At 40.5% G+C, this 11,818-nt stretch overlaps 1 protein-coding gene and 1 non-coding gene across 3 annotated transcripts; both read left to right on the top strand.

Moving 5' to 3' along the window:
- Positions 1 to 1,161: 1,161 nt before the first annotated feature.
- LOC119773771 (PRELI domain-containing protein 1, mitochondrial-like) lies at positions 1,162 to 9,415 on the top strand. 2 transcript variants are annotated; one of them, XM_038270904.1, is made up of 7 exons: positions 1,162 to 1,331; positions 2,527 to 2,637; positions 2,880 to 3,014; positions 6,118 to 6,343; positions 6,417 to 6,530; positions 6,883 to 6,961; positions 9,278 to 9,415. In XM_038270904.1, exons 3-7 carry the CDS (start codon positions 2,887 to 2,889, stop codon positions 9,388 to 9,390), a joined length of 660 nt encoding a protein of 219 aa, XP_038126832.1. In that variant the 5' UTR covers positions 1,162 to 1,331; positions 2,527 to 2,637; positions 2,880 to 2,886; the 3' UTR covers positions 9,391 to 9,415. The 2 variants fall into 2 exon arrangements, with proteins under 2 accessions (XP_038126832.1, XP_038126831.1); XM_038270903.1 differs by lacking the exon at positions 2,527 to 2,637 and having other exon boundaries at positions 1,163 to 1,331.
- trnag-ucc lies at positions 1,566 to 1,637 on the top strand. Its single transcript has one exon. It is a non-coding gene; the product is annotated as a tRNA-Gly (tRNA).
- Positions 9,416 to 11,818: the final 2,403 nt, after the last annotated feature.

The following is an 11,818-nucleotide window of genomic DNA, read 5'->3' on the forward strand; positions in this document are numbered from 1 at the left end:
CCGAGAGGAAGTGGCTGGATTAGGTTCAGGAGGTTGGAAACAGAAGGATCCTAACTAAATGAACATCTCTGTTTCCCACCCCGTGCATGAAGCTGGTGCTGAACTGGAGAGCTCTTTCAGTGACAGACTGCTGCACCTTAAATGCACCAGGGAGCGTTATCACAGATCCTTCCTCCCAGAAGCTGCCAGACTTTATAACCACCACTGTTCCCAACAACCTCAATAAGTTGTTCCATTCATGCTGATTTTGCTCAGTTTCTAACTTAGTCAGTTAACCTACACTGGTCTCTGACATTGCTGCTATTTATCAATTGTTGTAAAAATGTCCATTGCTCTATATTGGTTATTTATTCTCCAGGTGAACTGTTTTGTATTGTTAATACACTTTACAGTGCAGTATTTTATTGTTTAGCTTATAAATTTTTCTAAGGTCCACATTTGTGGGACCATTTTTTCTATAATCATTTTGCTGCTGAACACCAGAATTTCCCCATTGTGGGAAAATAAATTGATTTTCTATTTTTCTATAATCTAAATGATCTCCAAAAGCTCTTTCAGGTTCACTTTCTTAAAGCTGTTGTTTTATTTTCTGCTGTATTTTATTCAGTTCGGTAGAAAGAAATGAAGGCCTACTGTATGTTGCTGGCTGCAGCTGCTTCACTAACTTATCTGTCTTTAAGACACTCAGCTGTCATCCAACTGATGTTAAGAATTTGAACGTTGTTGAAATAATTTTAGTAAAAAAAAACATTTATTCAACTTCAAAACAATGTAGGGACCCTGTAGTTGTCATGTTGTTGTGATTTCAGCATTTAAACATCAACTATTAATCAAATTATACTTTTTTGTTGCATTTCAGCGTTTATATTTCAATGTTGACCAATTAAAAAGAAATTCAAACTAATTCTAAATTTATTAAATCTAGCTACTGGTGTTAATTCAACAGTCAAACAAAAAAATAGCACCTTATTTAGGATCCTTTTATGTTTTAATAATCAGCAAGTTTACCTAATATTTCTTTTACTAAAAATATACAGATAGAGGTATTAAAAATAAATTAACAGTCAAACCTTCAGGACTCGTGGGAAACCTTCCTTCAACAAAGTGAAGAAAACTGGAGGCTTTCCTGCCTTTTAATTGTTAAACACCGCCATCTAGTGGAGAAAACCGTGATGTGCAGTTACCGCTTTCATCTGGTTTTACCTGGATTTTCAGTGAGCAGAAATTGTAAACAGAAGTCTTATTGTTGTTCTGCAGAGTTTTCAGTAATGGGAATTATATGGGACTACATTGCTGTATCCGGGCGTTTAAACCGACTGATCCCGCTGCAGGTATGTTAGCTCCGCTGCTAGCGGTTAGCCTCATTAGCAGCGGCGGCCAGGCTGGAGCTGATGGAGGGAGCAGGGCTGATATGGCTGTAAACTGAGGAAAAAACAGTCAAGCCTTTTCAATGGGAGCTTTTATAAGAAGAAATGGCTATAAAGGTTAAATCAGGCATTCAGAAACGTCATCTGATCGTCATAGTGTGTGGTTTTCTATGTGACAGAGTGCGCTGCTCTTATCAGGCGTTGGTGGTATAGTGGTTAGCATAGCTGCCTTCCAAGCAGTTGACCCGGGTTCGATTCCCGGCCAACGCAAACTTATTTTGCTTGTTAATACTATAACCTATTTCAGCTTTATATTTTATGACTTTAATTCACCAGATTAAATTAAACTGTAATGCTAATTAACGCACATCCACTGAGAAGTAATCATATTCATAAAATTTGGTATTGCAAAGAATAACAATAACTGTAGTGGTTTAAATGTCATAACTTTATTTATTTGACTATTGCAGTGGAACAATCTGTGATTACAGAAATGAATATCTACAGGTAATAAACTCTGCAGTATGAGCAGAAATTAGCCTTGCCATCATTTTGCAGCATCTGCTGCAGGTCCAGCAGATGCTGCAACAGCTTTTCCCCCACTGCTTTCAGACCGCAAAAATGTTTAAAACAACTGTATACCAAGTCACAGACTCTGCATCACACTAACAATACCAAACCAAAAAGAACTTAACTCCAAAAAATGTTTTGCACCATATATACTTCCCTATCAATGCGTTTTGAACCACTTTTGTTTTACATTTGATCACTGCCTCACTTTATGAATTAGGAAATGTTAATTTCACTGCTAAGCTGCTCATTTACTGTCTCAAACCTCTGTAAAACACAAGTTTGAAAGTTGTTTGAATCCTAAATTTGATCAAATATTCACAGTAAAATTTATTAATTTCATAAATAAAAGGAGCAGTAAATAATGTTATTATGCCTAAATTTGACTTCTTAAGTGTTGTAAATGTTATCAGGTTTATTGTTCCCTCTGAGATGAACAACTTCCCTGTCCCCTCTGAAACACAAGCCTCCCCAAAGCATGATGCTGCCACCACCGTGTTTCAGTGTTTTCGATGATAATTATCTATTAAACAATTACATTTCAGACATCAAAATTACTTTGCATTTCAGCTATAAAGTCTGTTTGTAGGAAAGCGATGGAAGGGGTTTCTTCCTTTAAGGTCAGACTTGTCGGTTCTCCTGCCAACACATCCTCCCTCCAACCTGTGGGGTTTCTGCATCTCCTCCAGAGTTATCATTGGTTTGTGATTAGCTGCATAAAACCCTCCCCCTGACATCTCTGTTGGGTTCTTTGGTCTCCATGATGCCGTTTGTTCTCTAATGTTCTCTGAATAAACGGGAATGTTTATTTGTTAAGATTTCAATAATGCAAATCGTTGTAAAATGTATGAAATAAACAACTTTTCTGATCAGATTTAATTAGGAAAATATTTTACTAATATCTCTGATTACTTCCTTTTCTTCTTGTTCCTCTCCTTGCAGTGACTGAATGAGTGAGCTGGGTTCTCTGGCAGCAGGTTCAGACATGGGGCGGCATTTCTACAGCGAGGTCCACATCCAGAGTCCCTTGCATCAAGTTCTGGCTGCTTTCTGGCAGCGCTACCCAAACCCTTACAGGTAACTCAGTTCATCAACTGTTCCTAAATTAACTTGACTTTCAAATTAAAACCAAACAGATTATTACTTCGTCCAAAATCCAGAACCAGAGAGTTTTACTTTAACCTGAACTTGTTTATTTTAGGAAAATAACGCCCTGCTGGGTCACAATGATGGCTTAGCTGATGTTTAAAATGCATCTTATGTTGAAGTAGATCTGCTATTTTCACAGCTTTTGTGAGACACTATTTTAATGAAATAGTGCATTAATTTAATGAGAAGGTTTATTTGAATTCTATAAATCAAACTTTTCTGCCCAACAGCAATGATGAACTGCATAGCAGCATTCTATACCCAGCTACTGCAGCATCTATGCTAGAGCTGTCAGTCTGATAAAGAATCTGGTTGGTATTTGAAATGGTAAAGGTTCACTTTTTTTTTGCAAAATAAAACTGACTAAAACTAAAACCTTTTTAAGTCAACTAAAACAAATAAACCAAATAAACCTATCACATTTCGTTTTCTGTTGCTATTGTTCAATAAAAGTATGTCTTAAGGTTATTTGAGGCGGGAGTATTATACTTTAAAGCATCACTATGTGCCCCATTCACTGATTTAATGTGTCATTTTAAAAACATTTCCAAAGTTGAGAGGAACGTGGCAACCGGTGGACCTCCGAGGCTAACGGCAGCCAGGGCGCTAACGTTAGCCCGTCTGCAGCAGCCCTCTCTCTGCATAGCCGTCCGTGAGGAACCGATGGCGAGTTTTTGGTTTTATTTGGCAAAATGTTCATTTGATTTGTGTTTAACTGACTGTGTTCATTATTATTCCCCAATAAATGAAAAAAGTAAGAATTTATTATCTAGAGATTATTAACAACAAGAGGGGAAATGCAGCTCCAGATGAGCCGAGCATGTGGTGATGTCATCAGTACACTGCTGTTCTTAATAACTCAGATTTATGCTGCATGCTCCCTTTCAACATATTCTCATTATGAGTGCATGTGAAATCGTACGAAAAGTTATGCAACGTAATTTCGTACGTTTTTTTCGTCTTATGCGCATGCGCATCTGACGCACCATTCACGAATATAGAATATAAATTACAATTAGCACTAACCCTGATGCTAACCCTACACCTAAGATATAAAACAGCAAGCAACGTAGTTAGAGACATGAATAAGTGATGATTGCACTGTTTTTCCCATTTTTACGTGCGTCCGCGGATCTGCTTTTTTTTTCTGTCTGCCAGCGCATGCGCACTGATGTGGTTTTTTGAGGAAAAATGTCCAAAAATGTACGAAATAGTGTGCATAACTTTCGTACGACTTTAATACGCACTGATAATGATTATATGTTGGCCCTTTCTCCCCAAGTCCACGGTCCCCAAAGTGTTCTTCTCAAGAACATACTTGGTGAGAACACGAGTCCGTATCAGAGCATTTGAACAGAGCGGACCACCGCGCAATTCCCGCTCCCCGCTCAGGAGGATGTTAGCTCATTCGCTCAACTTCTCAAACGACGTTCTGCTTAAAATCTGCTCCGCTCACCTTAATTTTCCTGCTGCTCAGGCAACATCTTTCCACGCTTCCTCAAACAGATGTAAATTAGCAACTATGCTATAATCTGGCTCATTTACAATCTGTACAGAAGTATAAGATTGTTCATTAATGTGCTCAGTCCTGATTAAATAAATAAGAAATAAATAAATAACATTTTCTGACATGTTTTAGTCATGTAATGATGCCAGGGCCCTGGGACACACGGCGTTTGATATAATGATGTGAGCGATACATGCGTATTGTTTTATTTAACTGGCTGTTAAATTATCACACAGTTTCCCACCTGTGGACGTAACACCTCGCTGCATTCATGTTGCTCCACATTTCCCATTTGATTATTCATTAATTTTACTAGACTACATTAAAAAGTTCACCTAGCATCCCATTGCAAATGAGATAATAGGTTATAATGCGCTATTATGTGCCGGGGTCAGTGGCTGCAGCTTGTGCAATACATATTTTTTAGGGACTAAAAACTTTTGGCCAGCAGCTGCTTTTCAATAAAAAAAACAAGTTGAAAAAAAGCGAAATCCTCGCTCCGCCATTTGCTCTGGTCTGTACTGGCGTTCTTGTGAATTGAGAAACGGCCTATGACTAAATCTAAGATGGCTGCCAAAAACAACCCTGGTCCACAGAGCCACATGTGGCTCCGGAGCTCTGCATGCCACTATCCCTGGTATCACAAAGGGAAACCAGAGGGAAACATGCATCGCTGGTACTAGGTCAAGTTTTCAACATGCTGGGGTTCATTGCAGCCAAAGCATTTTAGAGGGAGCTGGCTGACAGGTGGAGTAACTTACCTAAATCCATGAGCTATTCTGGACCAATGGAACATAGAAAATGGATATAGACGGTCCATCTACAATGTGACTGAGCAGGCAGTACAACCGAACCTCTGAGCCTCTCATCCCTTTTCCTGCTGCTCTGCTAATAAATGTCACCTTGAATCCCTCAGTCTGTCTGCTCTGTTTCATTAGAAGATCCCATTTGATATTGTTTTGCTCGTTTAGTTTTCGCCCAAGGACCTGAACTCATCTCCAGCTGCGTTAACCACATTTACCACCTTCAGCCACTGTTTTTCTAAATGTTGTTACTCATAGCCAATAAATGAATGCCTGATTAGATTACCTCCTCCCTCCACCTCAGACACTGACTCCTGTATTTCACAATCACTGATTCTCCTTTCTGCCCTTTTCAATGCTGTTACCATGGTTTTTAGGGACGCATGTTGGTATTTATAATACTTTTCCTGCGAGTGTGTTAACCAGGACAGGCTGCACACCAGTTAGAATGAATGTAGGAAAGGTATGCAAAGGTATTTATTAAGTATATAGGTTTATATCACCTGCTTTTTGAGATTTATCACTACATGAATCATACTGGGGACCCTTTGCTGCCACCTAGTGGAAAGCATTAACTCTAATTAAACTGCATTGAATAATTAACTATATTTCTTTTGTTCTATAAATTTACTTGATATACAAAAAGGAAGCATATTTTTTTATTTAACTGTACATAAGGTCATACCGTGCGAGGTTAAAGGTCGTGTGGTTTTTGTGGCAGCACTCATGTCCTCACCGAGGATGTCCTCTACCGAGAGGTCACCCCTGGAAACCACTTGTTGTCGCGGAGACTGCTTACAAAAACCAATCGGCTGCCTGGATGGGCGGAGTGCATCTTCCCCGCCCACTCGGCCCGGGCCGTCTACGTCCTGGAGGACTCCATCGTAGACCCGGAAGCCAACACGCTGATCGTTAAGACCTGGAACCTGAACCACAACACCATGATGGTGAGACCCTGAGACGTCCTCTGTATCCTGAGAGTTTGGAGTGAAATGTAAAGTCCAGTTTTAATCCTCTCAGACGGTGGTGGAGTGCTGCATGTTTGAACAGGACTGCAGTCGGCCTACTTGGACCAAACTGAAGCGGGAAGCCTGGATCTCCTCATCTGTATACGGACTGGCCCGGCCCATACAGGTGACATGGAAACCCTAATAGTTTAATAAGTAAGAACTAGGACAGCATGTCTGCAGTTTGGCTGTTTAAAGACTCAAGACCTCACAATTATAGTAAAATGGGTACAAATAAACACAGTGAGAGGTTTGTTATAGAGTTTACAATCACCTGTAGGTTGGTAAAAGATGAGGCAAACCAGCCAATCTTAACTTACCTGTTATTGACAGAGAGAACAGGTGAAGTGAGCAGAAGTGCTGGATGGAGACACCTGAGAATAAAAGGAAACATGAACCGTCCTCTCCTGGATGTCAGGATGTCATCTATCGTTGGTGTATCCATGTTGTTTGTCTAACTCTCTCTGTCTGTCCATCAGGAGTTTGGGCTTGCCCGGTTTAAAAGTAACCAAGCTAAAGCCATGCGGGGTCTGGAGCACGCTCTGTCCAGGATACAGAGTAAGACAAAGACATTACTACTGTCCATCAATAAACACAATCAACAGATGGATCAGCTGGGTAGCAGTAGACACCATTCAGAGCAGTTCTACCTCAGAGGTGGAGCTGGTCCATCTCTACATCGAAGGTTCTGATTCTAAGACATGTAGCATTGGTGCCGGCCGTGGTTCATGCTGGGCTTTTTACAGCAGCTCGTTGGTACCTTGAACTCCTACCTTGGGGTACCTTGGTTGCTTCTCACAGGATTTCTAGTGACCCTTCTATGTATGTCTTCTGTCTTGGGTTCTGTCTGTGGCGTTCATGGACAGAATGTTTGAGTGTGTGCTTTGCGAACCTGAAGGTCTCACCTTTACAAAGGTGTTCTGGGTCTGTTGGTGCCTTCATGCCTTGACCTTCATCTTAGATCCCACATCCTCCCTTCCTGTTCCTGTCAGGTCTGTTGCAGACCACCTTGCGCGTCCATACGAAAACTACCGTGGTAACAGCCTTGAACTCTGCTCCGAGATCTATGAAGTCCAAAGACAGCACGAGCAGAAGGTGCAGGCAGAGCCAGGTGGTCTGGATCAGAAATTGCTCCAGGACAGAGATCAAGTTTAAGGACAGTGATGTTCAGAGGAGTCATGCAGAACATGGAACGTTCTCATTAATTGACATAAACTACGCAGTTGCTCTGTCGGTGTACGTTAATGTAAGTGAGCAGAGCAGGGGAAAAACCAGGGGATGTGGCATTATGTTGTAAGTCTGAGAAAGGTTATCACCTTGAAATGGGTGGACTCCTGTCTTTGGGTCAGGGTTCCATAAAAGTTCAAAAACAATCCACTGTACTTGGTTTCCAAGATTTGAAGAGGTTTTGCCACCTCCCCACAGAGCTTTCTCAATTTAAATGTCTGGATCCGCAGTGAGTTTGAGTCTATATATAGACAAAGCCTTGTATCGCTTGGAAACATGCAAATGGTAACCGATCTAGATGGTTCCTATAATCTGCAAGTTTCCTAAGCAATTTCTCATATTCACGCGTTATTCCGAGAGTGTCTTTCCCAAAATGGAGTTCAATATGCTGATGAAGATTCTCAGTCATCCAGGTCATAGTCATTCTTTAAAAGTTCAAAAAAGTCAGGGTCAATCTCTGCCTCCATTGGAGCAGTTATCATATCCTGGTTTAAAGGAGGATAGAAAAGACGGATTATTTCAGTCTGCTGTGGAGAAAAAGGAGCTGGGTCAAGAGCGAAAGGCTTCTCTGTATTGGTCCGTCTACTCTGTGACCCTTAACGGCTGGTTATCCTCCTGCAGCAGTGGGTCGCAGTGAGCTTGTCGCAGATATTTTTGAATTTATGCCCAATATTTAAGCGTGGTCTGCGCTGTTATTCCACGCCACAACACCAGAGGGACAATCAGGAACTAGCTGTGGGTCTAGATACGGCCGAGGCGGTTAGGAAGTGGGGGCAAGTTTGTGCAACAACAGAGGGACATGAGGGCCAAAAAGAGCGGGGATCCAGGTGCAAAAAGAGTCCCAGCATTCTCGTGCACCTCGCTCTTCTAGCTGGTCCATCTAAACGAGTCGTTTCCACAATGGCGGTCATACAAACAAAACAAGCTGATAAGGCACCAAACAGGAAATACGCATAGAGTAAAGCGGATGTAGATTTGAAGAATCAGAGGCCTCCTGTATGCGGCACTGTTTGGGGAAGGGGCGGGGCATATCTGCGTTAACTGCGACACACATGCAGACGACTGGTTTCTGTGTATAAATCAGCCTTTAGGCAGGTGTAGCTCCTTCTGGTCATGGTAAAGAAAAACAAACGTCAAGTACATCATTTAATTTCTAGGTTCATTTACCTTTGGATTAAGATATAAATCATGTCATGATGAACAATATCCTGAAGGTGGGAAACTGAGTTTGGGTGCCGCTATAGAGGGGATGTCTGAGTTTGATTGACAGGTGGATGGATCCACATATTTAGCATGAAGGTCTGTGTAATTAGCTCTAATTAGCTGCGCAACAACATTTTCCTCATAGAAGAACCTGCAACCAAGGTTTTAGCTCTCTTTGATGGGAGAAGTTAACAGATAGGAATATTTTCAGGTCAACATTTCAACAACACAGGCTTTTCATTATGCTGGATTCTTTAGTGGAACCAGAAGAAGTAATGTAATCTTAGTCTTTAATACCAAATCTTCTTCTTCTTTAGATATTTAAGCCCATTTTTATGTATTAAAATCTTTACTTTAGATAAAGTGAATTTGAAGCTGTTTAGCATAGCATTTTTTCAGCTAGCTGTTTCTTCCAGCCTATCTGTTTCCTGTTTTTTCCTCCAGCTGAAGCTCCTTCCCATCTCTATGACGACCAGGGAGAGTCACCAGAGAAGCAAAAGCCCCTCCCACCACAAGCCCCTCCCACTTCTTCTAAGAAACCCAATCAGTTTGTTTGAACCTGAGCTGTTAATCGATAAAAAATAAAATAAAAAAAATTCTAACCTGATTGGTTGTAAAAGTTGTACATTAAAAACTCAGAGGAGGGCGGGGCTTGAAGTCTACCTTGGCTGTGATTGGTCACTTCATATAGATGAATGAATATTCCTGTTTGCTGCTTTTTTCATAGACGTATTGTCAAGATGTGAAGGATTGTTCTTGTTCTCTTAAAGGAGAATTCCGGTTTTTAACACTTTTAGCCCATTTTCTGTAGTGTCCAGGATGAAATCGAATGATCGACACCAAAATTTTGACAATTGGTCCTGTCTCTGCTTTTTGGCTCATGCAGAATCCCCCCCTGGCTGCTTCAGAATGGCTTCCATAGTGCATGTCCGATAATGTCCTTAAAACAACCTTAAACGTTCTTTTTTTAAAATATGCTACTCACCGGGTCGTCAGCGCTGTTCAATGACGTTCCAAAAAAAGTTTCGTAAAGAAAAAATGTTCCTGTAGTGTTTTATTTAGCATTTTGTAAATCCCATTGAGTTCTGTTGGAATAGTCAATATTCCCCTGCCACCGGAAACGGAAATGGGGCCTGTTTACACAGTTGTAGTCTTTTCGCTTCACTCTGTGTACTCCGACGTCGAGGTGCTAACGTCTCTGTTAAACACTTTAAAAAACTCTGATAAAGGAATACGAAAGGTGGATTCTTGAAACTTTTTTTGGAACGTCATTGAACGGCGCTGACGACCCGGTGAGTAGCATATTTTAAAAAAAGAACGTTTAAGGTTGTTTTAAGGACATTATCGGACATGCACTATGGAAGCCATTCTGAAGCAGCCAGGGGGGGATTCTGCATGAGCCAAAAAGCAGAGACAGGACCAATTGTCAAAATTTTGGTGTTGATCATTCGATTTCATCCTGGACACTACAGAAAATGGGCTAAAAGTGTTAAAAACCGGAATTCTCCTTTAATTTGTGGGCATTGTTGTGCTGTAACCTAAAAATAACCAAAAATCTTTTTTTTTTTACATATGTTATTTTAGGTTATGACTTGTTTAATAACTTTCTTTTTAAATGTTATTTTTTATATATTTTTTATGCATCAGATGCATCTCTTTGCCTCCACTTTGTTCAGATTATTTGCTTTTTGTCTAATAACTCTAAGTTAAATAATAAATCAGAAGCTGGCTGTGAGACAATTTAATAAAACATCAGACCGTTTGTTTCCTGTTTTAATCTCCAGATGCTGCGTTTCCCTTTGAATAAATCCTAACTGTTGATCTGTCCACTTTGCATTCATTGAACCAGAATTCCCTTAAATCATCTTTGAAGAGCAGAAATAATAGATAAAAAAAATCTAAAACGATAAAAGAACACCACATATGTTCTGTAAATTCTAACATTGGTTAGAATATACAGTCAGGTCCATAAATATTGGGACATCAACACAATTCTAATCTTATTGGCTCTATACACCACCACAATGGATTTGAAATAAAACAAACAAGATTTGCTTTATCTGCAGACTTTCAGCTTTAATTTGAGGGTATTTACATCCAAATCAGATGAACGGTGTAGGAATTACAACAGTGTATATATGTGCCTGCCACTTTTTAAGGGACCAAAAGTAATGGGACAGATTAATAATCATAAATTAAACTTTCACTTTTTAATACTTGGTTGCAAATCCTTTGCAGTCAATTACAGCCTGAAGTCTGGAAGGCATAGACATCACCAGACGCTGAGTTTCATCCCTGGTGATGCTCTGCCAGGCCTCTACTGCAATGGTCTTCGGTTCCTGCTTGTTCTTGGGGCATTTTCCCTTCAGTTTTGTCTTCAGCAAGTGAAATGCATGCTCAATTGGATTCAGGTCAGGTGATTGACTTGGCCATTGCATAACATTCCAGTTCTTTCCCTTACAAAACTCTTTGGTTGCTTTCGCAGTATGCTTTGGGTCATTGTCCATCTGCACTGTGAAGCGCCGTCCAATGAGTTCTGAAACATTTGGCTGAATATGAGCGGATAATATTGCCCGAAACACTTCAGAATTCATCCTGCTGCTTTTGTCAGCAGTCACATCATCAATAAATACAAGAGAACCAGTTCCACTGGCAGCCATACATGCCCTACCACCACCATGCTTCACTGATGAGGTGGTATGCTTTGGATCATGAGCAGTTCCTTTCCTTCTCCACACTCTTCTCTTTCCACCACTCTGGTACAAGTTGATCTTGGTCTCATCCGTCCAAAGGATGTTGTTCCAGAACTGTGATCGCTTTTTTAGATGTTGTTTGGCAAACTCTAATCTGGCCTTCCGGTTTTTGAGGTTCACCAATGGTTTACATCTTGTGGTAAACCCTCTGTATTCACTCTGGTGAAGTCTTCTATTGATTGTTGACTTTGACACACATACACCTACCTCCTGGAGAGTGTTCTTGATCTGG

Source organism: Cyprinodon tularosa, unplaced genomic scaffold, assembly GCF_016077235.1.
Source record: "Cyprinodon tularosa strain WSP-4 unplaced genomic scaffold, ASM1607723v1 ctg782, whole genome shotgun sequence".
Classification (NCBI taxonomy): Eukaryota; Metazoa; Chordata; class Actinopteri; order Cyprinodontiformes; family Cyprinodontidae; genus Cyprinodon; species Cyprinodon tularosa.